The 22,598-nt window shown below is 44.1% G+C and overlaps 1 protein-coding gene across 1 annotated transcript in view; it reads right to left on the minus strand.

Moving 5' to 3' along the window:
• LOC107114159 (angiopoietin-1-like) overlaps positions 1–1,425 on the minus strand; it is a 116,871-nt gene extending 115,446 nt beyond the window's left edge. The window contains exon 1 of the mRNA XM_015415597.1: positions 1,365–1,425. Within this exon, the coding sequence (XP_015271083.1) occupies positions 1,365–1,425 (61 nt within the window). The remainder of the gene's footprint in view (positions 1–1,364) is intronic.
• Positions 1,426–22,598: the final 21,173 nt, after the last annotated feature.

The raw sequence follows: 22,598 nt of genomic DNA on the forward strand, positions 1-22,598 counted from the left end.
ATTACTGATACAGGAAAAGTAACATATAAATATGTAATCTAATTTCACCAATGCTTGTTTTGGGTGAGGTCTATGAAAAGGTGCTTTTCAAATAAATGAGTAAAGAATCTGAAAAAATAAACAAAAGTTTGCCTGTTCTCACAATTTGCTCTTGCCCTGATCTGGCTAACCTGATCTCATCAGATCTCAGAAGCTAAGGGTTAGCCATGGTTAGTACTTGTATGGGAGACCATTAAGAAAGTCCAGGGGTGCAGAGGCAGACAATGGTAAATCACCTCTGTTTGTCACTTGGCTGTGACTTGATTGCACTTTCCACCACCACCAGAATTTGTTCTCAGTGACCCTTGTGCATTAGGAGTATTTTCTCCTTTTTTGTGTCCAAGCTAATCTTCATTTGTCTCAACAAACTGGTCTGGACCATGATAAAATTCCCATCTGGACGTACTTCCTTGAAGCTTGGTGAACTACTGCAAGCTGCAAGCAAGTTGAGTTTAGACAAAGGATTATTTCTTCCCACACATGGCAGTTCTGAGCCTAGATTTGCACACATTTTCATATAATATCTCCCTTTGATTATGGCTGTTCTTAAATGCGGCTAGACAAACATATTCATCAGTGTCCTATAAACCTTCCAGATATTTATGGTCTTCAGATTTTACAACACTAATGCGGCACACAAGTGGTTTGGTGATGAATGTCCCATCCAGTTGGCAATGTTTACCCAAGTTCTACCACAAGTATTAAAAAGTGGTATCAATACATCTCTGCTGCATTTAGAGCACAAATAAACTGAGCAGTTCCAGAAATGGCCATGGCAATAAAGGAGTAATTTCAGTTTCCCACAGCATCATAAAAAAGCAAAAAGTTAATGGAACTACAGTGCTTCTCATCCTTCTAATGTCATCCTTCTATATTCTTCCATTAATCTTCACATGGCCTCAGCTCTAATTTTTTCGTAAGATCTGCATAAAAAACATTCCATACAGATAGTACAAGACCTACTTAACCTCAGGATCTAACCTCAGTTTAGCCAGAATGTAAAAATCTTCCATAGCAATCAAAAAAAGGAAATGGCAACTGGAAATTTGGGGAGAGAAGGCAGCATGGTATAGCCCACTCTCGTCAGATCTCGGAAGCTAAGCAAGGTGAGTACTTTGAAGGGGGACCACCAAGGAAGGCTCTGCAGGAGGAGGCAATGGCAAACCACCTTCACTTCTCACTTGCCCTGAAGGCTCCTTGCTCTGGCTGTCATAAATCGGCTGTGACTTGATGGAACTTTACACACGCACATTGAAAATCTGAAGTACTTAATTTCATCTCTGACTCTACCTCTTGCTTTATTTTATTTATTCAAGTATTCATACCTCGCTTTTCTCCACCGTGGGCACTGAAAACAGCTTTCAACATGGCTCTTTCCTCCTCCATCCCTCCAACAACAAACTTGTGTGGTAGGTTACATCAAGAGAGAGCGACTTGACCCAAGGTCACAGCAGACTGGAGTTTTGAACCTGGCTCTCCCAGATCCTCATAATCTCACCACTACACAACAATGGCTCCTCACAGGGGTCATTTCGTAGAAAAAGAGCTAGGGGAACTCATTAGCATAACTCATTAGCATATGCCACACCCCCTGACATCAGGGGCCCGGCAGTGGACCTGCAAGGCCAGCGGGAGTGCGAGGAAGCCCCGCCAAGGCCCTCCCTGGCCCCAGGCAGGCAGGGGTGGGGAGAGGCGAGGAGGAAGCAACTTACCCTCCCTCTTCTCCTGCCTCCTCCTGGCTGAATGAGGGTTGGAAGCGGGGCAGCCGGAAGCAGGGGGCGGGGCTTCATCATGTGCCCCACCCCCTGCACCTCACCCAGGGGAACTGCGTTCCCCCGCGTTCCCCCCCGAAATGACCTCTGGCTCCTCATAATTTAAGGAGAAGAATGAAACTGGATAACACGGCATGGGACCTCAATGTTAACAGTACAATCAGAAGAAAGTTTTACTAGAGTCAGATGCAGGTATAAATTCAGCTAAGGGGAAAAAAACAGGTTGGAGAGGGGAAGGCAAGAAAGTCAGGGGAGGGGAGGCTAAAATGTTATGCTCCACAGGTAGAAATCTTTCCATTCACAGACATGCTCCGAGGAGGGGCTGTGGCTCAGTGGAAGAACATCTGCTTTGCATGCAGAAGGTCCCAGATTCAATACCCAGCATCATCAGTTAAAAGGCCCAGGCAGTAGGTGATGGGAAATACCTCTATCTGAGACTCTGGAGAGTTCCTGGCAGTCTAAGTAGACAACACTGACTTTGATAGACTGATTGATTCAGCATAAGGCAGCTTCATGTGTGTTCATGTGTGATGACAGTCAAGTGATGTTCCCAAAATTCACAGCCACATGTTTCAACGAAAAAAAAATTACTTCTGTTTTGACTCTGCTTCTGTCTTTCACAGACCAAACTGATGAGTCTTTACTTTCATGCCCTTTTCTTAGGGCTGCCAAGTCCCCCTAGGGGGCGGATAACCCCCCGCTTTGGAGGCCCGATTTCCGCCACCGCGGAATCGGGCCCCGGGGGGAACCCCACCCTGGCGTGCACATCAGCCAGAGGTGACGTGATGATGCCGGGCATGCTGGGGGCGGGGCCACAGCCATCTGAGGGGAAAACTCTATGTTTTCCCCTCTGATGGCTGTGGCCCCGCCCCCAGCGTGCCCAGCGTCATCATGTCACCTCCCCTCAGATGGCTGTGGCCCTGCCCCCAGCATGCCCGGCGTCATCACGTCACCTCCGGCTGACGTGCATGTGGCGCGCGCACGCTCAAGACGCCGTCCAGGACCCCCCCGCCACTGAGCGAAACAGACTTGGGAACCCTACCTTTTCTATTTCTCTGCAATGGATTTTTCCCATTGTAGTTTTGTGCCAGGTAGCAAAATGATGTAAAGTCACATTCTGAAAACTAACAACCTGGCAACAACAGCAACAAAAAGGAGCAAAACAAAACAGGTTGACAAGCAAAGCAAACAAACATGCAAAACCAAGGAAAGGACATGCTCCTACATCCCAATGTCCACTTGGGGATCCAACTGCACAACACTGCTAAAGAAATCACTGCTTGCTGTTCTTTCAGCTCAGCTCTTCATCCAAGTCCTGTAAAAAAAATAATCTCATTTTTGCACTTGGCTTCAGTTTCTTGGGCCCTCCTGTGGTCCATTTCAGTTCAGCAATAAATCTCTGGTAGATAGTGGACAATAATAAACTTGTATTATTCCGCCAAGCAAAGCCCTTAGCCAGAAGAATAATTTTGGAGTAGCCCTGAAATATTTTACAGCGTAATCAGATGCATGTAAAACAGCTCAATGTAGCAAGACAACCATTTATTTATTTCTTAAAAAGGAGGAAAACCAGAAATTCCCTGAAATCATAAAACCAAGGTTCAGCAAAAGCACTGAACATAATGATACTGAGCCATTATAGATTTGTTCAGGCTTATTTATTTCATAATGGCAAACTGTATTTGCTGCAAAAACAGATGGTGTTGCATGGGCCTCTAGTTGACACACGCTGATACGGTCATCCACTACAGCAGACAAACCAATTTTAAGGCTGGCTCAAATACAACTCCAATCCCTCGAGTGAAAGAAGAGCATCCAGTAAAGTTCAAAAGAGCACCAGATTTTATAATCAGAGAAACTTGCAGCACTGAAGATCGGCGCTTGGACACGCTGTTCTCCAAAGGGAGCTTGCAAGCCCATACCTTGCACCCTTTGTGCCAAATGCAGATCTCCTGGTGAACATACTGGAATAGCGGAAAGTATGGGTCTTCGTGTGAATCTCAGGTTCATTGCCAGGGACCAGGTTGCCAGGTTTTTAATGGCTCTGATCCCATGTCTGTCTTGTAGATTATAAATAGATGAAACATTATTTATTTGCATCCCAGGGAAATAAGGCTTTGATTGCTTTACCAGCTCAACTGCTACACTTCTGCACATGCATTCCCACCTCCCTTCTCAAAACTGCTGCCTTTTGTGCCTTGGGTTGCTAGGTCACCCCTGGCTACTGGAGGGGAATGGGGGGGGGGATAGTGTTCCCAGATCTAGTTTGGGAAACTCCTAGAGATTTGAGGTGGAGCCTGGAGAAGACAGGGACCTCAGTGGGGTACACTGCCATAGAGTCCACCTTCCAAAGCCTCAATTTTCTCCAGGGAAATTAGGGTTGCCAGGTCCCCTTGTCGCTCCAGCAGGGGGATCTGGGGGCATTCCGGGATGTCCCTGTTGTGATGACATCACCTGGAAGTGAAACCCATCTTAAAATCATAGAGTTTTGCCCTCAAACTAGTGTGTCCTTGTGTGATGCCCCCGGTATGATCGCTTCCGGGTGATGTCATCATATTGGGGAGTCATGCGGAGATGTGGCTGTTTGGGGCAGGGTTTCCCCTGCTGGCCGGGAGTGGGCTGAAGCCCCAAAAACTGGAGGAACCCCCACTCCAACCTGGGAAATGGCAAGCCTAAGGGGAACTGATCTCTGCAATCTGGAGAAAGCTGTAGTTCCGAGAGTTCTGAAAGAACTCAGATGTGAACTTGTGGATCTCCTGACAAAAATATGCAATCTTTCACTAAAATCTGCCTCCATTCCTGAGGACTGGAAGGTAGCTAATGTCACTCCCATCTTTAAAAAGGGTTCCAGAGGAGATCCGTGAAATTACAGGCCAGTCAGTCTGACGTCGATACCGGGTAAATTGGTGGAAACCATTATTAAGGAAAGAATTAGTAGGCACATAGATGAACAAAACCCATTGAGGCAGACTCAGCATGGGTTCTGTAAGGGAAGATCTTGTCTCACTAACCTGTTAGTGTTCATTGAGGGAGTGAACAAACATGTGGACAAGGGGGATGCAATAGATGTTGTTTACCTTGACTTCCAGAAAGCTTTTGATAAAGTTCCTCATCAAAGGCACATAAGTAAGCTCAATAGTCACGGGATAAAAGGACAAGTCCTCTTGTGGGTCAAAACCTGGCTAATTAATAGGAAACAGAGAGTGAGTATAAATGGACAATTTTCTCAGTGGAGGGTGGTAAGCAGTGGGGTACCGCAGGGATCAGTACTCGGTCTGGTGCTTTTTAACTTGTTTATTAATGATTTGGAGTTGGGAGTAAGCAGTGAAGTAGCTAAATTTGCAGAGGACATGAAATTGTTCAAGGTGATGACAACCAGGGAGGATTGTGAGACACTGCAAAGGGATTTGTCGAGGATAGGCGAGTGGGCGTCAACGTGGCAAATGGGGTTCAATGTGGCCAAGTGCAAAGTGATGTACATTGGAGCAAAAAATCCTAACTATAAATGCACGTTGATGGGGTCTGAACTGGCAGAGACAGACCAAGAGAGAGATCTTGGAGTCGTAGTAGATAACTGAAAATGTCAAGACAGTGTGTGACTGCAATAAAAAAGGCCAACGCTATGCTGGGGATTATTAGGAAGGGAATTGAAAACAAATCAGCCAGTATCATAATGCCCCTGTATAAATCGATGGTACATCCTCATTTGGAGTACTGTGTACAGTTCTGGTCACCACACCTCAAAAAGGATATTATAGCATTGGGAAAAGTGCAGAAGAGGGCAACTAGAATGATAAAAGGGTTGGAACACTTTCCCTATGAAGAAAGGTTGGTGCTCTTTAGCTTGGAGAAATGACGGCTGAAGGGTGACATGATCGAGGTTTATAAGATTATGCATGGGATAGAGCAGGTAGAGAAAGAAGTACTTTTCTCCCTTTCTCACAATACAAGAACTCGTGGGCACTCCATGAAATTGCTGAGCGGTCAGGTTAGAACAGATAAAAGGAAGTACTTCTTCACCCAAAGAGTGATACACACATGGAATTCACTGCCACAGGAGGTGGTGGCGGCTACAAGCATGGACAGCTTCAAGAGGCAACTGGATAAACATATGGATCATAGGTCCATCAGTGGCTATTAGTCACAAGGTATAGATAGGAACTCACAGGCTGGGGCAGGTGATGCACTGTATTCTTGGTGCTTGGGGGGGGAGCAACAGTGGGAGGGTTTCTAGTGTCCTGGCCCCACTGGTGGACCTCCTGATGGCACCTGGTATTTTTGGCCATTGTGTGACAGAGTGTTGGACTAGATGGGCCATTGGCCTGATCGAACATCGGCTTCTCTTATGTTATTATGTTCTTATCTGGAAGCTAGCATCCATATTAATGCCTTGACAAGAGGGTGTAGTGAAAAGGAACTGGCCCAAACCCCTTTCCTTACTCTCTTCTGATGGTAGAGAAAGCCCACTGAAGTGAACTTACCCCAAGAGGGAGGTGGGTATTTTGCCCGTGTCCCCCCCTCCCCACTGCAGCCCCCTCATGATGCATTTTGTTTGCAGGGGCCCCCTCACCCATCAGCAGATAATTTCTAGGGGGCTGCTGGGGCAAGAACTATCCCTCCAAATTTTATCTGCTCACACTACCATAACATGCAAGGTATCACCTTTCCTTAATTAAAGATATGGATTCTTCAAATGGTTGATTTGTTTCTGTTATCATCATTGTTTTCACCAATTTAGTAAGATGACCCAAAGGCCATGTTTGGTGCAGGGGGGGTTATTATTTTCACTGACCTGGCTGGCCCAGGCTAGCCCGATCACTTCAGATCTTGGAAACTAAGCAGGGTTGGCTCTGGATAATACTTGGATGCAAGAACCCCAAGGAAGTCCAGGGTCACTATGCAGAAACAGGCAACGGCAAACCACCTCTGTTCACCTCTTGCCTTGAAAACCATATGGCATCGCCATAAATCGGCAGTGATTTGACATCACTTTACACACATTTATTACTTGGTTGCTTTTTATAATACGCCTACCCTTCCTTCTCCATCAAAAGGGGAGCAGAAATGGCTTAAAGTAAGACATTCTCATAATAAAATATACAGTGTAGTATATCAATATGTTTAATTTTGTAATGTGTCTTTCTGCTTGGTGAAATGTTATGATTCAGTTGAGTCAAACAGGTGGATCACCCAGACGAGTTTAGGCTCAGCAGAGCTCCATTTCCCCCCACAAACCACCCCCCACATGATCACCAGATAGACGTGCAGGCAGTCTGCAAGGGCACTGCCAGTAGTAAACCCTCCATGCCCTCCCTTTATGCTCCAAACAAGTTACTAAAGCTCCAAAGTCCAAATCACGAATGGGATGGCAGAAAGATAGAAGCCTTCACAGAACCTTTATTCCCTTCAGTTGTTCCCAAAGTTATGTGTGTGAGCTACCACGTTCTCACATTGGTGGAGGAACAGGCAGAGGCCAGGGAGACTCCTTTGCACAAGGGTACAGCGCCCATGCTCAAGCAGACTGTGAGAAAAACCATGTAAAAATAACAAATAGTCAGTCTTGATGGGGCCATTGCTAAAGAAATGTGGTGATGATGTCACCATTAGTCCATTTTCTAGAATAGGATGAGGTAAACTCATGACCCGAAATACTTTTGATCCTACCATGGAACAAAAATTAAACTTAACTGCTGGGAAGCGGGTTGCTGTATCCAGCTCCTAAACCTTGACACAAGACCCTGTATTGCGACAAAGTGTCGAGACTGGCAGGCTGATATTGTAGACGGTTCGCACAAACTTTGCAGAAAATCAATGCAAGCAAGCAACTTGGCAGGACAGAGCTGTGGGCAGGAGACCTGGAAGAATTAGGCCCATGGGTGTCTAAAGAAGATCAAACAAGAAGGACAGACAGAGAGAAGACACTAGCAGTGGCATCTGACATAGGCTTGAGTAGTCATGTTTTCTTTGAAATCTTCCCTAGTGAGAAGCTGCTGTTAGGGGCGACGGTAGGTTAGGACATATAAAGATTTATCGGCAACAAAGCAGCAGGCAGCCCTCTATAAGCATGAGACTGGGAGGTCAACGACAAGCTATTTCCTGCCCCTGAACAGACGCAAATAATTCTTCCCCAAGACTTCAAAAATCCAACTACTGACCAGCCGCACAGCAATTCCCATCCTGCACAGCCTTGCCTCACTTATATGGTAACAGGTTTTGGGCCTCCCCCCCAACTGTAATTTCTTTGAATGTTTTGTCTGTGATGATTTTGTTCTAAGACATGAGCTGTTAACATTCATGGAAGGACATATGCAGGGGGATTTTTAATCATTGTTTCTTTTGGAATAAACTGCCAGTTTCGTGAGATGTAAAAAGGAAAACAGTAAGTGCTTCTGTTCCAGTTGAAGTGAGCTATCGTCCTTCCATGAATCCCCAGATGAAAGAAGCCAAGGTGGAGTGCTGTGTGAGGTGTAAAACATGAAAACTATTTCCACCTCATGAACCAGGAATGCTGGGAGAGGCAGGGCTAGGGAGAAGGTTTATTTTGCTAACTCTGTGGCAGAGCTGAAATGTCAGGCAACTAAATGAGAGCTTGTGGTCCTCACTTCTTAATACACACAAGGGTATCTCTCAGTAGGCATGCCTTTTAAAAGTCAGGGACTGTAAATAATTACAACTGTTATTATACAAACATGAACTACAGACCCTCAGCCAAGATCTAAGACTCTTCAAAAGCCTGTGCTCAGGAAGCTACTTGTGATTGGTCTATTCTAAAATTCACCAGGCAAAATGTTCAGAAAAGAACAGACACATCAGTCTCAAGGCAAACTTGACCAAGAAGACTCAGATCTGTGATGGTACACCCAAAAAGTGATTAACACATGGAATTCACTGCCACAGGAGGTGGAATCTTTGTTGACTCTTTACCTACCACATCCCCCAGATTAATCTCCACTTTTGCTAATTTAAACTTTACCTAACAACAGTGTATTGAAATGTCGAAAGTAGACCTATCCACAGCTATTGGCAAGACAGATTGGGAAGTTAAAACAACTCTGCATTAAGCCAAGTTGAACAGGCAGTGCAGTAGTGGCAGCAATACAGCATCACTCAGTTTGGACCTATCTGGTCAGCAGCAGTGACAATGGGTGCAGGTTGGCCATTAGCTTCTCAAGACATTAGGCTGGCCTCACTTTGGACTAAATAGACCTTTGGAACAATACGAGAGCAATCTTTTTATGCTCTTGGGAGCCCTGCATGACCCAAGTGAAAATGGAGGTACTACTTGCGACTCCACCACCACGGGAAGTTTCATTTCCCTCAAAACTCCTACAGTTTTCCTCTGAACGTTTATGTATAATTGACATTAGTGGGTGAACAAAAACAAAACAAAACTGTAACCCCGGTCACACAGGCCAGATAATGCAAGGGGGGGAGGCATGGCTGTTCACCCTGGAGCAAAATAAAGCACGGTAGCCCGATCACACGGTCCCCCGAGTCTCCGTGCTTAGGCTGTTAGCTGGCGATCACATGGCGATGCTGCAGCATGGCAAAGAAGCGGCACAGCACAATCACACAAGTGTTTTGCGTTTGTGCGCATGCGCAGTTCCGCGGAGCAGCACTGCTTTCAGTTTTGTGTTTGTGCGCATGCGCTTATGAAAAACATTTGGTTTGCGATGAGATGTGGATGGGCACCGGATGCCATGGGATACTAGCGCTCTCGCAATCAAACGCCCATCTGTGACGCATGTTTTCCGAATACTAGTGCACTTTCCTTGGTACTTTTTAGCCACAAGGTATAGATAGGAACTCTCAGTCTGAGGAAAGTGATGCTCTGTATTCTTGGTGCTTGTGGGGGGCACTGCTGGACCTCCTGATGGCACCTGGTATTTTTGGCCACTGTGTGACAGAGTGTTGGACTTGATGGGCCACTGGCCTGATCCAACATCGGCTTATCTTATGTTCTTATGTTCTTATCATGACCAGGTAACACCTTTAGATTTGGAGTCAATCTTTGTTGACTCTTTACCTACCACATTCCCCAGATTAATCTCCACCTTTGATAATTTAAGCTCTACCTAACAACAGTGTATTGAAACATCGAAGTAGACCTATCCACAGCTATTAGCAAGACAGATTGGGAAGTTAAAACAATTCTGCATTAAGCCAAGTTGAACAGGCAGTGCAGTAGTGGCAGCAATACAGCATCACTCAGTTTGGACCTATCTGGTCAGCAGCAGTGACAATGGGTGCAGGTTGGCCATTAGCTTCTCAAGACATTAGGCTGGCCTCACTTTGGACTAAATGGACCTTTGGAACAATACGAGAGCAATCTTTTTATGCTCTTGGGAGCCCTGCATGACCCAAGTGAAAATGGAGGTACTACTTGCGACTCCACCACCACGGGAAGTTTCATTTCCCTCAAAACTCCTACAGTTTTCCTCTGAACGTTTATGTATAATTGACATTAGTGGGTGAACAAAAACAAAACAAAACTGTAACCCCGGTCACACAGGCCAGATAATGCAAGGGGGGGAGGCATGGCTGTTCACCCTGGAGCAAAATAAAGCACGGTAGCCCGATCACACGGTCCCCCGAGTCTCCGTGCTTAGGCTGTTAGCTGGCGATCACATGGCGATGCTGCAGCATGGCAAAGAAGCGGCACAGCACAATCACACAAGTGTTTTGCGTTTGTGCGCATGCGCAGTTCCGCGGAGCAGCACTGCTTTCAGTTTTGTGTTTGTGCGCATGCGCTTATGAAAAACATTTGGTTTGCGATGAGATGTGGATGGGCACCGGATGCCATGGGATACTAGCGCTCTCGCAATCAAACGCCCATCTGTGACGCATGTTTTCCGAATACTAGTGCACTTTCCTTGGTACTTTTTAACTCCGCATCTTCAGTGGGACGCCACGGGTTGGCCATGGGTGTGCTACACTTCCCAGATGTTGCGGTGTGATCGTGCCCCGAAAATCCGCCCGACATTTATGCCTTTCGCGCGGCAAATTCTCCGTGTGACTGGGGCCGGTGTATGTTTTCCATACCACAGCATGATGGGATAGGTGCTTATGACACTACCAGAGGAAACTTCTCTGATGAGACATTCTTGGTGGCTGAGAATGGACATCAATATTCACCAGTGATTTGGGATCCTGGAAATTTCCATTCTCTCACAATAGGAATATTTGCGAAGCCACATTGTCTGTTTGACCCAGCCACAGTTTTACAACATTGTCACAGCATATATTGCCCAGGCCTGCAGCACTTCCAGGATTGCCTGCCCTCATAAAGTCCTGCTCAGACACTGCTGAGATTCGGTCCTGTATTCTCTGACTCTCCTTGTGTTCCTCAGCTACAAAAGTGCATCAGGTGGTCAAGAGGGATAAAGACTTTTTAGTATCCTCTCCTCAACTACGGAAGGCCTTCCATTATGCCTGGTGCCATATCTGTATGTGACTCCTGGCCAAGTTAAAAAAAAATAATCAGCAACTTCTTAATTAATTGATGTATACTTTTGTTGCCCAGTTTGGTGTAGTAGTTAGGAGTGCAGACCCTAACCTGGGAGACTCAGGTTTGATTCCCCACTCCTCCACATGCAACTGCCGGTGTGACCTTGGGTCAGTTACAAGTACTTTCAGTGCTGTTCTCTCATGAGCAATTCGAGAGAGAGCTCTCTCATCCCCACCTACCTCACAGGATGTCTGTTGTAGGGAGGGGAAGGAAAAGGAGATGGTAAATTGCTCTGAGACGCCTTCAGGTAGTGAAGGACAGGGTATAAATCCTATCTTTTCTTCTTCTTCTTGGATATGTTTGTTTCTGTTCACACAATAGGTTTTATAAGGTTACTATATGAGATTCTGATGGCAGAAAGTGTCATGAAGTCATAGCCGACTAATGGTGACCCCACAGAGTTTTCAAGGCAAGAGACATTCAGAGGTGGTTTGTCATTGCCTGCCTCTGTGTAGAAAACCAGGAAACTTCCTTGATGGTCTCCCATCCAAGTACTAACCAGGGTCGACCCTGTTTAGCTTCTGAGATCTTACAAGATCAGGCTAGCTTGGGCCATCCAGGTCAGGGCATATGAAATACTACTGTTGGTTTTAATTTCTTTCACATGTCTCAATCTAGTTGGTTGGTTGTGCATTTTATCTTACAGTGTCTAGTACTTTGTTGGTAACAGGTTGGTTTGATACTCGCACTTTATATTGTTGTGAATGCTTCAGGTGGATTTGTGGTACACAAGTATTTTAAATCAATGAATAGCAGAAAATCCCTCTGCAAGTGGCCTATGACAGTCATCTCGAGCTAAGTAGCTCTCCAACCATGCTGCCCTAAGCACTGTTTACAACCTTTTAAGTCCCCTGAAATTAATGGGCTTACAAGAGTATGACTCTGTTTAGGATTGCACTTGAAATCTCAATACCCATTCTTCTCCTCCAAAGGGAAAAGGGGAGAAATAATCCTGTTTTATTTAACAACAACATATTGTGGTCTGAGTGCTGGGAAAATGCAGAAGGCCCAAGCAAAACATGAAGCCAGCCTCTTTACAAGGTTGATTATTTTAACCCTAATTGTAGTCGGAAAGCTTTTTGGACAAATAATTAATGAAGATCAAGATCAAAGTCACCACCAGCCAATGTCAAGTCGGGATAAATGAAAGGATACATTTGATTTAACAAAGCCAAAAACTTGGCACAGACTTGACCGAGGACCCACAAGACCCAACACAAAAGCCAACTAGGCCGGCTGGACGGCGCTCTTGAGGAGCGGGGCGGGCTCCCTCTCCGGGCTGTGGGGCTCGGAGCTGGGGGGGAAGAGAACAAGTGGAGACCCAACTAGAACACAGTAGGCAACATTTTGTTGCGGGTCTCCACTTGTGAAATACTAATGTTGGTTTTAATTTCTTTCACATGTCTCAATCTAGTTGGTTGATTGTGCATTTTATCTTACAGTGTGTAGTACTTTGTTGGTAACAGGCTGGTTTGATACTTGCATTTTATATTGTTGCGAATGCTTCAGGTGGATTTGTGCTACACAAGTATTTTAAATAAATGAATAGCAGAAAATCCCTCTGCAAGTGGCCTATGACAGTCATCTCGAGCTAAGTAGCTCTCCAACCATGCTGCCCTAAGCACTGTTTACAACCTTTTAAGTCCCCTGAAATTAATGGGCTTACAAGAGTATGACTCTGTTTAGGATTGCACTTGAAATCTCAATACCCATTCTTCTCCTCCAAAGGGAAAAGGGGAGAAATAATCCTGTTTTATTTAACAACAACATATTGTGGTCTGAGTGCTGGGAAAATGCAGAAGGCCCAAGCAAAACATGAAGCCAGCCTCTTTACAAGGTTGATTATTTTAACCCTAATTGTAGTCGGAAAGCTTTTTGGACAAATAATTAATGAAGATCAAGATCAAAGTCACCACCAGCCAATGTCAAGTCGGGATAAATGAAAGGATACATTTGATTTAACAAAGCCAAAAACTTGGCACAGACTTGACCGAGGACCCACAAGACCCAACACAAAAGCCAACTAAAAAGCCCTTCATTGTAATTCCACTTGCTAATCCCCACCCTTTAGCACAAGTTTTGGAGTAGCAGGACATGGAAAGAAAGGGGTTTTTTTAATATATAGACTAGCTTTTCCAGCTATGAAATGTTAATAAGATTGGCATTTGGTGTCATTTCCCCTTTCTTTAAAGTCCGTTCTATTCTTGGGTGCACTGTAAAGCTTTTATTGAGAAATGAGTGGGATGTGTGTTTGCCAAGAAATGTATGGTATATAATTGGCTTCAGTGGAGTCGGCATAGGGGCAATACATTAGCCAGAATAATCCTGGAGCTGGCAAAGGAGGAACAGAATGACCTCATAAGAGCATTCCACCTCTGCTTTCTATGAAACAAGTAGCTGTTGAGTTCTTTTTGGGGGGCAGTCAACCAGTAGAGGAAGAAAAATGAAATCACAGACATATAAATATCAAAGGAGTTTTCTTAGAGGTGATGGGCACTAATCATTCTCTTTTTTTGAAATGGAGAATTAATTCTTAAAATGCAAATAATTTCTCATTAATTGGGGGTTGTAGACTTTGGAACAAATTGCAATCCAATACAGATTCTGAGATGTGTAAGTATTTTTCCATAGAACAAGTTCAGTAGAACGTTTTGTAAAAAAAAAAAAAAAAGCAATCCAAATAAAACTGCAATGGGATTGGAATTTGGAGGAGGGGTGGAAGAAGTTGTCTGACTTCATTGCAAGGGTTGCCAGCTCCGGGTTGGGACATACCCAAAGATTCTTTTGGTGGAGCCTGAGGACAGCAGTGTTTGGAGAGAGGAGAGACTTCGATGGGGTATAAAGCCATAGAATCTACCTTCCAAATTGGCCATTTTCTCCAGGTGAAGTGATCTCTGTCACCTGGCAATCAGTTGTAATCCCAGGAGATCTCCAGCCACCGACTGGCAGCTGACAACCCTACTTCATTGATGTGTATATTAGCAGTGTGTATTAAGCAAATGATAAGTAAGAACACATCTTAAGATGCCTCTCAGTAAACAGGAATCTCAAAATAGCCCTTCAGGTACAATTTTTTTATTTCTGGATTAGATACACCCAAGTGTAACCTGAGAAGAGTAAAGAGAAGTTAGCCATATCCTATAGATATTTCATGAGTTTTAAATACCATTTTTCAATTCAATTCCATTGAGTGTTCCAATACTCCTTTTGTATGTTATAGAAAAAATGTGTGCAACTAATTCATTTTTATAGCCAGCTCAACTCAGGACCACTTACAATCTTGCAGTTCTTAAAATATAGCATGAGATATATTTCTTGCTGAAGTTCTGGGGTCCTTCTTGCATTTCAGCTTCATAATTTACTAGTCCTAAATGGCAAAAATGAAAGTAACAATCCTACAGTCATTATCTGGTTCTTTCTCAAAACAGTTCATTGTTAACTGTTTACAGTGCCAGACCCCTGCAGAAAGCTTCATGAATTCACATGTGGGAGAGGCCTGAAACTCAGCCATGTAGTGCGGGAAGTAACTACATGGTTTTTCTCTGTGTGATCATTTTACTTTCCTAGCTGGTATTTTCCCTGAAATGCTGCAACCTCCTTCTCTGTATTGGGAGTACAACAAATAACTGAGAACAAACTCAGGACTGGCTGACCTTGGACCAGTGGCTTCATGCAGCCTACCCTAACTCACAGGGTTGTTATGACGATAACAGAGAGAAGAGGACAATCACAAATGTCACCCTGAGCTCCTTAGAAGAAAGATAGACCATCTCTCTCTCTCTCTCTCTCTCTCACACACACACACACACTTGAATAGGAATAGTAGCCATGCTGATTAGGATCAGAAATTCAAAAACTGTAGCTGGTTATTTCAAGTATGCCCAGGAAAAAGGATTTGTAGACAATCACCATTCTTGTACTGATTGTTGTGGAGGAGGTCATTGGGAACAATCATCATCACACCTGTTGAAAAAGAAACCCTACACATTTCTCTATAAATGGACATGTAGTATTCCAAAAAGAGGCACTGAAAAGATAGGCCAAAGATTCCAGACACAAGTTCATTTTATATACACAGATTATTATCACTTGGTGTTTTCATGAGAGGAATTTCCTGCTCTCTCATCTCTAGGCATTGTAAAGGCCTGTTCAAAGCCTTTTTAGAGAGGGAAAATCAAACTAGATTGCCATTTAGACTTAAAATTGCAACCAGAGTATGTACCATTATTATTCATGTGACATACAATGCCCTTAATCCAAGGAAAGGGCCTAGAATTCAGATACTGATTATGAAAAATGAAGTTACCATAGTACAAAGCTGCACCCTTTTTTATGTCTATACATGCTGGGCTATGTTAGAACCCTCCTCAAATATAGTGGCGTATAAATGAATGATGAAACATTATCCCTTGCATTTGGCAGACAGTATAAATCTTCTAGAAGCCTGACTAGCTCTGACTAGCCGCATTTGGCAGGGATATAGCTTCTAGAAGCCTGACTAGCTCTGACTAGCTTGATCTCATCACATCTTGGAAGCTAAACAGGGTTGGCCCAATACTTGGATGGGAGACCACCAAGGAAGTCTAGGGTTGCTGTGAGGAGGAAGGCAATGGCAAACCACCTCTGCTCATCTCTTGCCTTGAAAACTCCATGGTCCTGCGGTCATCATGAGTCGGTTGTGACTTCATGGCACACAATTCCTGCAATGATAAATCTCTTGATTGGACACGTTTGGCATAAACGTACAGCATCCTGATCTTCCCTAGTCAATAGAACTGTATCTTTGCTTCTCCAGTCCAGACTCAAGTCTCCTGAGCTGTAGAATCCATTCTCCAGGTGTAAATTTGGGTATAACCACCTAATGTCCTCAGCTTGGCTTTGGCAGTAAAGTATATTTAAAGCGTGTATTTGCAGCACTTGCATAGGAGGCTCAAGACTCTGAAGAAAAACGGTGTGATAGAGTATCCCTTTCTGAAAGCAATCCAATAACATCAATTCTATTTTAAAAGCATTAGTCAGGCTGAAGCTCTAATATACTTTGCAGCTTGCATGGCAGACAGCCTGAAGTCCATAGAGAAACATCCCTCTGGAGTTCCAAAAATAGCAATTACTTTTTGCAGGGTCTACCTTTCTGTCAGACTTTTTTTGTATGTTGCACATAATTTTTTATTCTATTAACTTTCTTTTTTTAAAAAAGAGACATTTCAGATAGATTAGCAGATTTGCTTGTCATTCAAACAAATGGCAAATAAATGCTTTTCATCCAGCATCCATATTCTCTTCAATAAATATAAAACAGTCCTGAAAATTTCTTTCCACACCCTTGCTTGACAAATGAAAATACCTTTGGGATTCCAAGAGCTAATAGCTTCTTTCAACCCTCAGAGATATTGACTGTTCTCTCCTAATGAAAAGGCCATTTTTAGAAAACAAAATATTGCAGAGCATTTGTTATGTTACAGGATTGTGATGAAGTGATGAAAGCTTTGTTATGGCACGCTCTTAAATCCACAAGTCGGGTTATGTAACTGAGGGCAAATGGATGGTAGGCTTCTGTGGTCTGTAGTAATTCCATGAAAGACACTGATTTTGCTATTTTCAAACCACAAACACATGCCATCTTAACAGGGACTTCAACAGGACCCACCTTTTTTTTTTTTTTTTGAAGAAGGCAAACAGTTTGTATAGCATGGCGGTTTTTATTGGAAATACATTGGGAGCCACAGGGCAGTGGTTTACATACATGATTGAATGCAATCATTTGCATTGCCAGGCCAGATGGCAAACTACAATAATGGGGTTACATCCTGACTAAATTGTCCACTAACAGAAGTAGGGGGATGATTTCCACCAACTCCACCTTCCTGCTACACACACACACACACACACACACACACCACCATTCATCACCATATCCTTGTCCACCAGGACTAGCATTTGGGGGAGACCATCATGCTGATGAAAGAACTTCAGGAGCAGCATTTAGTCAAGAGTAGCATTTGGGGAAATCTTTACACTGATGAAAGAGCAGACATTCACAGAGCAATCCAATGCAAAATTACTCCATTCTAACTCCAATGAAATCAATGGCTTTAGCCTGGAGTAACTCTGCATAGGATTGCAGTATATGTCAGGATCCAAGTCTAACTGAATCTCTTGAAATCTTAAGCACCTGAGTGCTTAAGCACACGTCTCTGGATCAACCTCCCTGTCTGGTCTTCTGCTCATTTTCGGCCTCCTAAGGAAGCAAGGTTCCAGCCTCCCACTTCTCTGCCCTTGTCTCCTCTTCCACCTCCTTCCACGTGTGAGTCTGAAGAATCGCTCACTCCTTCAGTCCTGTATTGAGAACTTTCAATACATTCATCTTTTAAAAATTTGGTTGTAACTATGTTTTTGGTGGCAAACATGCAGTTAATTCCATTTCACACATGAAAATAGGGAGCTTTTGTGTCTCAGTTCTTAAACCCAGGTTCATTGCCTGAACTCCTCTTATTCCCCACTCTGAAATGTAAGTTTTTTTGGGGTAGCCTTGGGGTCTCTCAACATACACTACTTCACAGGGTTCTTGTAAGGATAAATTGGAGGAGAGGCAAATGATATTAGCCGCTTTAGGTCCCCATTTGGAGAAAGGCCAGGTATAGTTAAATTAAATAAATAAATTTAATTTATCAGAAACCTCCCCCCAAGTCGAATTGGCTCCAATGAGCCTCTGCTTTACCACTTAGACAGATCGCCTTGGATCTGTGTCTTCTGCAAAGATAACAGATGTTTGGAGGAGCCAGAGGGACAGTTCCAAAAAGCTGAAGCTCATCCGTATGTCTGGACCTTATTTTATCTGATCTCCAGACATGGAAGTTGGTCTTGGTAATGCTTCAAGTATCATATCCAAGAAGAACAAGCTTTGATTCTTATAGGCACCCCACTGGATAAATACCATATGAATTTTCAAAGATTATACTGGCCAAGTGGTTAAGGGGGTGAAGGCAAGTCACTTGCTCCTTCTCTTATCCTAACCTACCTCACAGGGCCGTTGTGAAGATAGAGAAGGAACCATGTATACTGCTCTGAGCTCCTTGGAGTAAGGGTAGGAGGAAAAACTAGATAGAAACTGGTTGGATGGATGGATGTGTAGGAATAATATTATTATAATAATAATAACAGATTAATATATTCAGTGTTGCTATTTAGTTCTTTTATTCTGACCTGGCAGGCTTTCAGCAGTGTCTGGACAAACACTTCTCAGGGATACTGTAGGCTCATCCTGCATCAGGCAGGGGGTTGGACCAGATGGACTGTAAGGCCCCTTCCAACTCTGTGATTCTATGAAGACATCAGTTAAACTAAAAGTAGAGCAACGATACAGACAGATGTGTAAGAATGACAGAGCAATAACAGATTAATATATTCAGCGCTGCTATTTAGTTCTTTTATTCGGAACACATCAGTTAATCATTTAAAAGTAGAGCAACTGTAAAAAATCTGTGTTTGCACAAGCCGTTGGAGCTTTATCCAAGATTTCTGAATGGCTGGACTAGATCACTCACCAGGCTTCATAATTATGTTAATAAAGATAGATTCATTGTGGCCTTCCAAGTTCTTTGCAGCTCAACTGTGCTCCTCCTTAAAACAACATTACAATTCTCATTAGCTATATCATAGACAAGATCTGATCCTGTGAACAAGAGTGGTAAGATATGATTTAGTAGGCATTACAGAGACTTGATGGGATGATTCCCAGGACTGGAATGTAATGGTGGATGGATATGAGTTGTTCAAAAAAAAACCCAAAAGGGTTGAAGAGGAGGTGGAGTGGTGCTGTATGTGAGGAGAGGGTTTGTTTCTCAAGAAATACTGGAGGGGGACAGCAACAGCCCAGTGGAAAGTATCTGGGTGAGGATAAGGCAAGGAAGGACAAACAGTATTATGGTCAAAGTCTGCTACAGACCTCCTGATCAGGAAGAAGAAGTAGATGCTGCCCTCCTTGAACAACTTGACGGGGTATGCAAACAGCATGACCTGGTAGTTATGGGTGACATAAACTTCCCTGATGTGTGCTGGGAGACAAACTCTGCAAAGCATCCACAGTCACACTCATTCCTGACCTGTCTGGCTGATAACTTCTTTCATAAAATGGTGGAGGAAGTTACGAGGGGCTTGGCCATGCTCGAATTTTTACCAACATGCAAGAGATGGGGTGAAGGTGGTGGAGACCTTAGGGGGAAGTGACCATGTCCTGCTAGAATTCCTTTTGCTGTGGGGGACCAAGGCAGTTCGTAGCCACATGTATAATATTTCAGCAGCGCATATTTTAATAAACTCAGGCTGCGATCACATGCGTCTTTAGTTTCAACATAACTACAAATGCCTGATGGATCTAAAGGGCATAATCAGACAGCAACATCTGGGAAGTGTCCCATAGTTGTCAGCAACCCGTGCTGCTCCGTCACAGAAGTGGAGCTAAAAGACACTGGGGAAAGTCTGACTCTAACGGGTTCCAACAGCCCATGGACGGACTTTCCCCTGTCTGATTGCACAAGCATGCTCTCATGCTATCAGGATGGTCTGATCATGCCATCCCAGCTCGGTGCCATTTCCTCCCCCTTCACAGTATGTGCATCATCGCATACTCTATAGAGAGCTCTCAGTGTGGAGGTGTGATTCCTCATTTAAGCACATGGGAAACAAATGGCCACCCCCCCCCGACTCACCCACGATTGCATCTGATCACACAGTGACGGGCTGCTTGACAGGGCTGTGTGATCTCACAACTGCGTGTCAAATTCCTCCAGAGGAGATAGCCTCGCTTCCCCTCTGCTCCATCTGGTATGCGTGACATGATGAGAATCATTTCATGGGCAGGGGCATGATGAGAATCATTTCATGGGCAAGACTGCTGGAAGGGAAGGGAGCAAGTGAAGGGTGGGCTCTCCTAAAACAAGAGCTCTTGCAAGCTCAAGGCATTGTCATTCTAACAAGAAAGAAACAGGGCAGGGGATCCAAGAAGCCAATGTGGATGAACAGAGAACTGTGTGATGTGCTAAAGGAGAAAGAGGAAATGTTCAAGAAATGGAGGCAAGGACATACCACTAAAGAAGAGTATCTGCAGGTTGCTAGACACTGTAGGTAGGGATGTGCATTTGGTTCATCCGAACCGAATGCACCCCCGAAAATGGCCCATTCGGACCCCTTTTGGTAAGCTGCAGCCCGATTCAGATTCTCTGATCTGAATCGGCTTGCCATCGAATTGCCGCCGAATTTCGGTGGCAATTCGGCCCCATTATATCCTATGGGCCATTGAAGTCAATGGCGAAAACATAGGATATATTCTGGGGACTGGAGGGGAGGGGGCTTGAGTGATAGACTCCAAACTCACAAGGTAGCTGCTAGAGCCTCTCCCCAAGATACCAACCAAGTGTCAAGAGCATTGGACCAGGGGGTCCAATTCTACGGGCCCCCAAACAAGTTGCCCCTATCCCCTCCATTGTTTTCTATGGTGGGAAAAAAAGTAACCAGTCTGCTTGTTGACATGGGCCCATTCCGCATCTAGCATTTGCTTTGCTGTTTTACCAAACCCACATTGGAACAGAAATTCCCCTTTACACTGCATGCCATTTTCACTTTCTTTGATTGTTCGATTTTATGGAAGCCTGCACACTGCATGCCGGTTTCACTTCCTTTGATCTTTCGGTTTTATGGTACTGTCTGCATAGACTTATGGCCATTTTACGGCTGTTCTGGAGTGACGCTGCAGTCAGTATGGCATTGGCCTGTGGTATTTGAATGTGGCTTTGAGCTGCATCTTTTTCTGTTCCAGTGATAGTCCTGCTGTACACTGCATTGATCCAGCTGCACCTGGAGTACTGTGTGTAGTTCTGGAGGCCTCACTTCAAAAACTCCCTGCTCAGTGCAGGATCAGTCTACAGTATCCATGACAAGTGTTTACCTAGTCACTGCTTAAAGACTGCCAGTGAGGAGGAGCTCACCACCTCCCACAGTAGCTGATTTCACTGTTGAACCTCTTACTGTAAAAAAAAAAATGTCCCTCTTGGCCACCAGACCGTGGGCACTGCAGAACATAAAGCACAATCTGGTGTCAAGAATTTGAAAATATCTTCCTCCAGATAAGGATGGGCATACACTGAAATCTGAGTGCCCTGCCTAGCTGGGGGGAAATGCCTATTCTCAGATACAGACTCTTGTGGTCCCTTCTAAGCAACCATCTGGACAAATCTGTTAACTTTGCTCAAATTCCATTAGCAAAACTGTGTGTATTGGACCCTGCAGAACTAACTCCTCTGGGCACAAGGGATGCACTATAGTCAAACTGTCATGGAGCCAGTCAATCGCTTTTTTGCAATCTGTTCAAAAGAAAAAAAGGAAGGGGAAAAAACCCTCTTAGGCACTTCTTAGTGCTATGCCATCCCATGAAGTCTCTTCCAGTCTTCTCAGACTTGAAATCCAGCCTCTTCTCTAAGAAATGCAACTGGGATCCCAGGTGGAAGGGATAATAAGCTTCAATTTATTCTGGATAGTCTCCAGTTCAGCATAATTCTCCATACCCCAGATGTCCAAGTCACATAATATTTGGGGTGATGATACAAAGACCTTGAGAGATTGGGTCCACCAAATGACCCCTCTAGCATGATAAATGGCAGCCCCTTCATACGAGCACCTCATCAGGAGCTGGGAGATCCCACACACTTGAATTGAAATCGGCAATCAGACACTCAGGATTTACATGCATCGCAGCTAGTATTTAAAGAGACTGGGACATTTACCACTGACCTTGGTGCGCTAGACATTTTTTCTTGTTCTGTTACTGAACTTTATTATGTGCAAAATGAAAGGTACATGCTGTGACTTCAGAATACAACCCATGCTAGCTTTGAACAGCGATAATCTGTCTTGATCTCAGACTCTAGCATCTTACTGTATAACTGGATAATGCATTATCATTTGGCTGTAAATATATATTTTGGAACCCTGAAATAATAAATTATGAAGACCTATCTGATCATTTAGGACAAGGGAACTAAAACAGAAGAATTATAAAGCCCCTAAAGTATGACGTAAGTTGGCTCTTAGATATGTAGGAAGATAATATTTTTGGTGAATTCCAACCACAGGCAGAGGGTAAACACGCTATTAAAATAGAAACTCCTAGGCTTCATTTTTTGAGTACTGTGTTGTCAGCATTAAGCAGAAGTATGCATTTCCAAGGCGCATCCATGTTCTGGGGGTCAATCACCATCATCATCCTAGCCAAGGGTTTTAAGTTC

The sequence above is a fragment of the Gekko japonicus genome, unplaced genomic scaffold, assembly GCF_001447785.1.
Source record: "Gekko japonicus isolate JY-2015 unplaced genomic scaffold, Gekko_japonicus_V1.1 scaffold2533, whole genome shotgun sequence".
Taxonomy (NCBI): Eukaryota; Metazoa; Chordata; class Lepidosauria; order Squamata; family Gekkonidae; genus Gekko; species Gekko japonicus.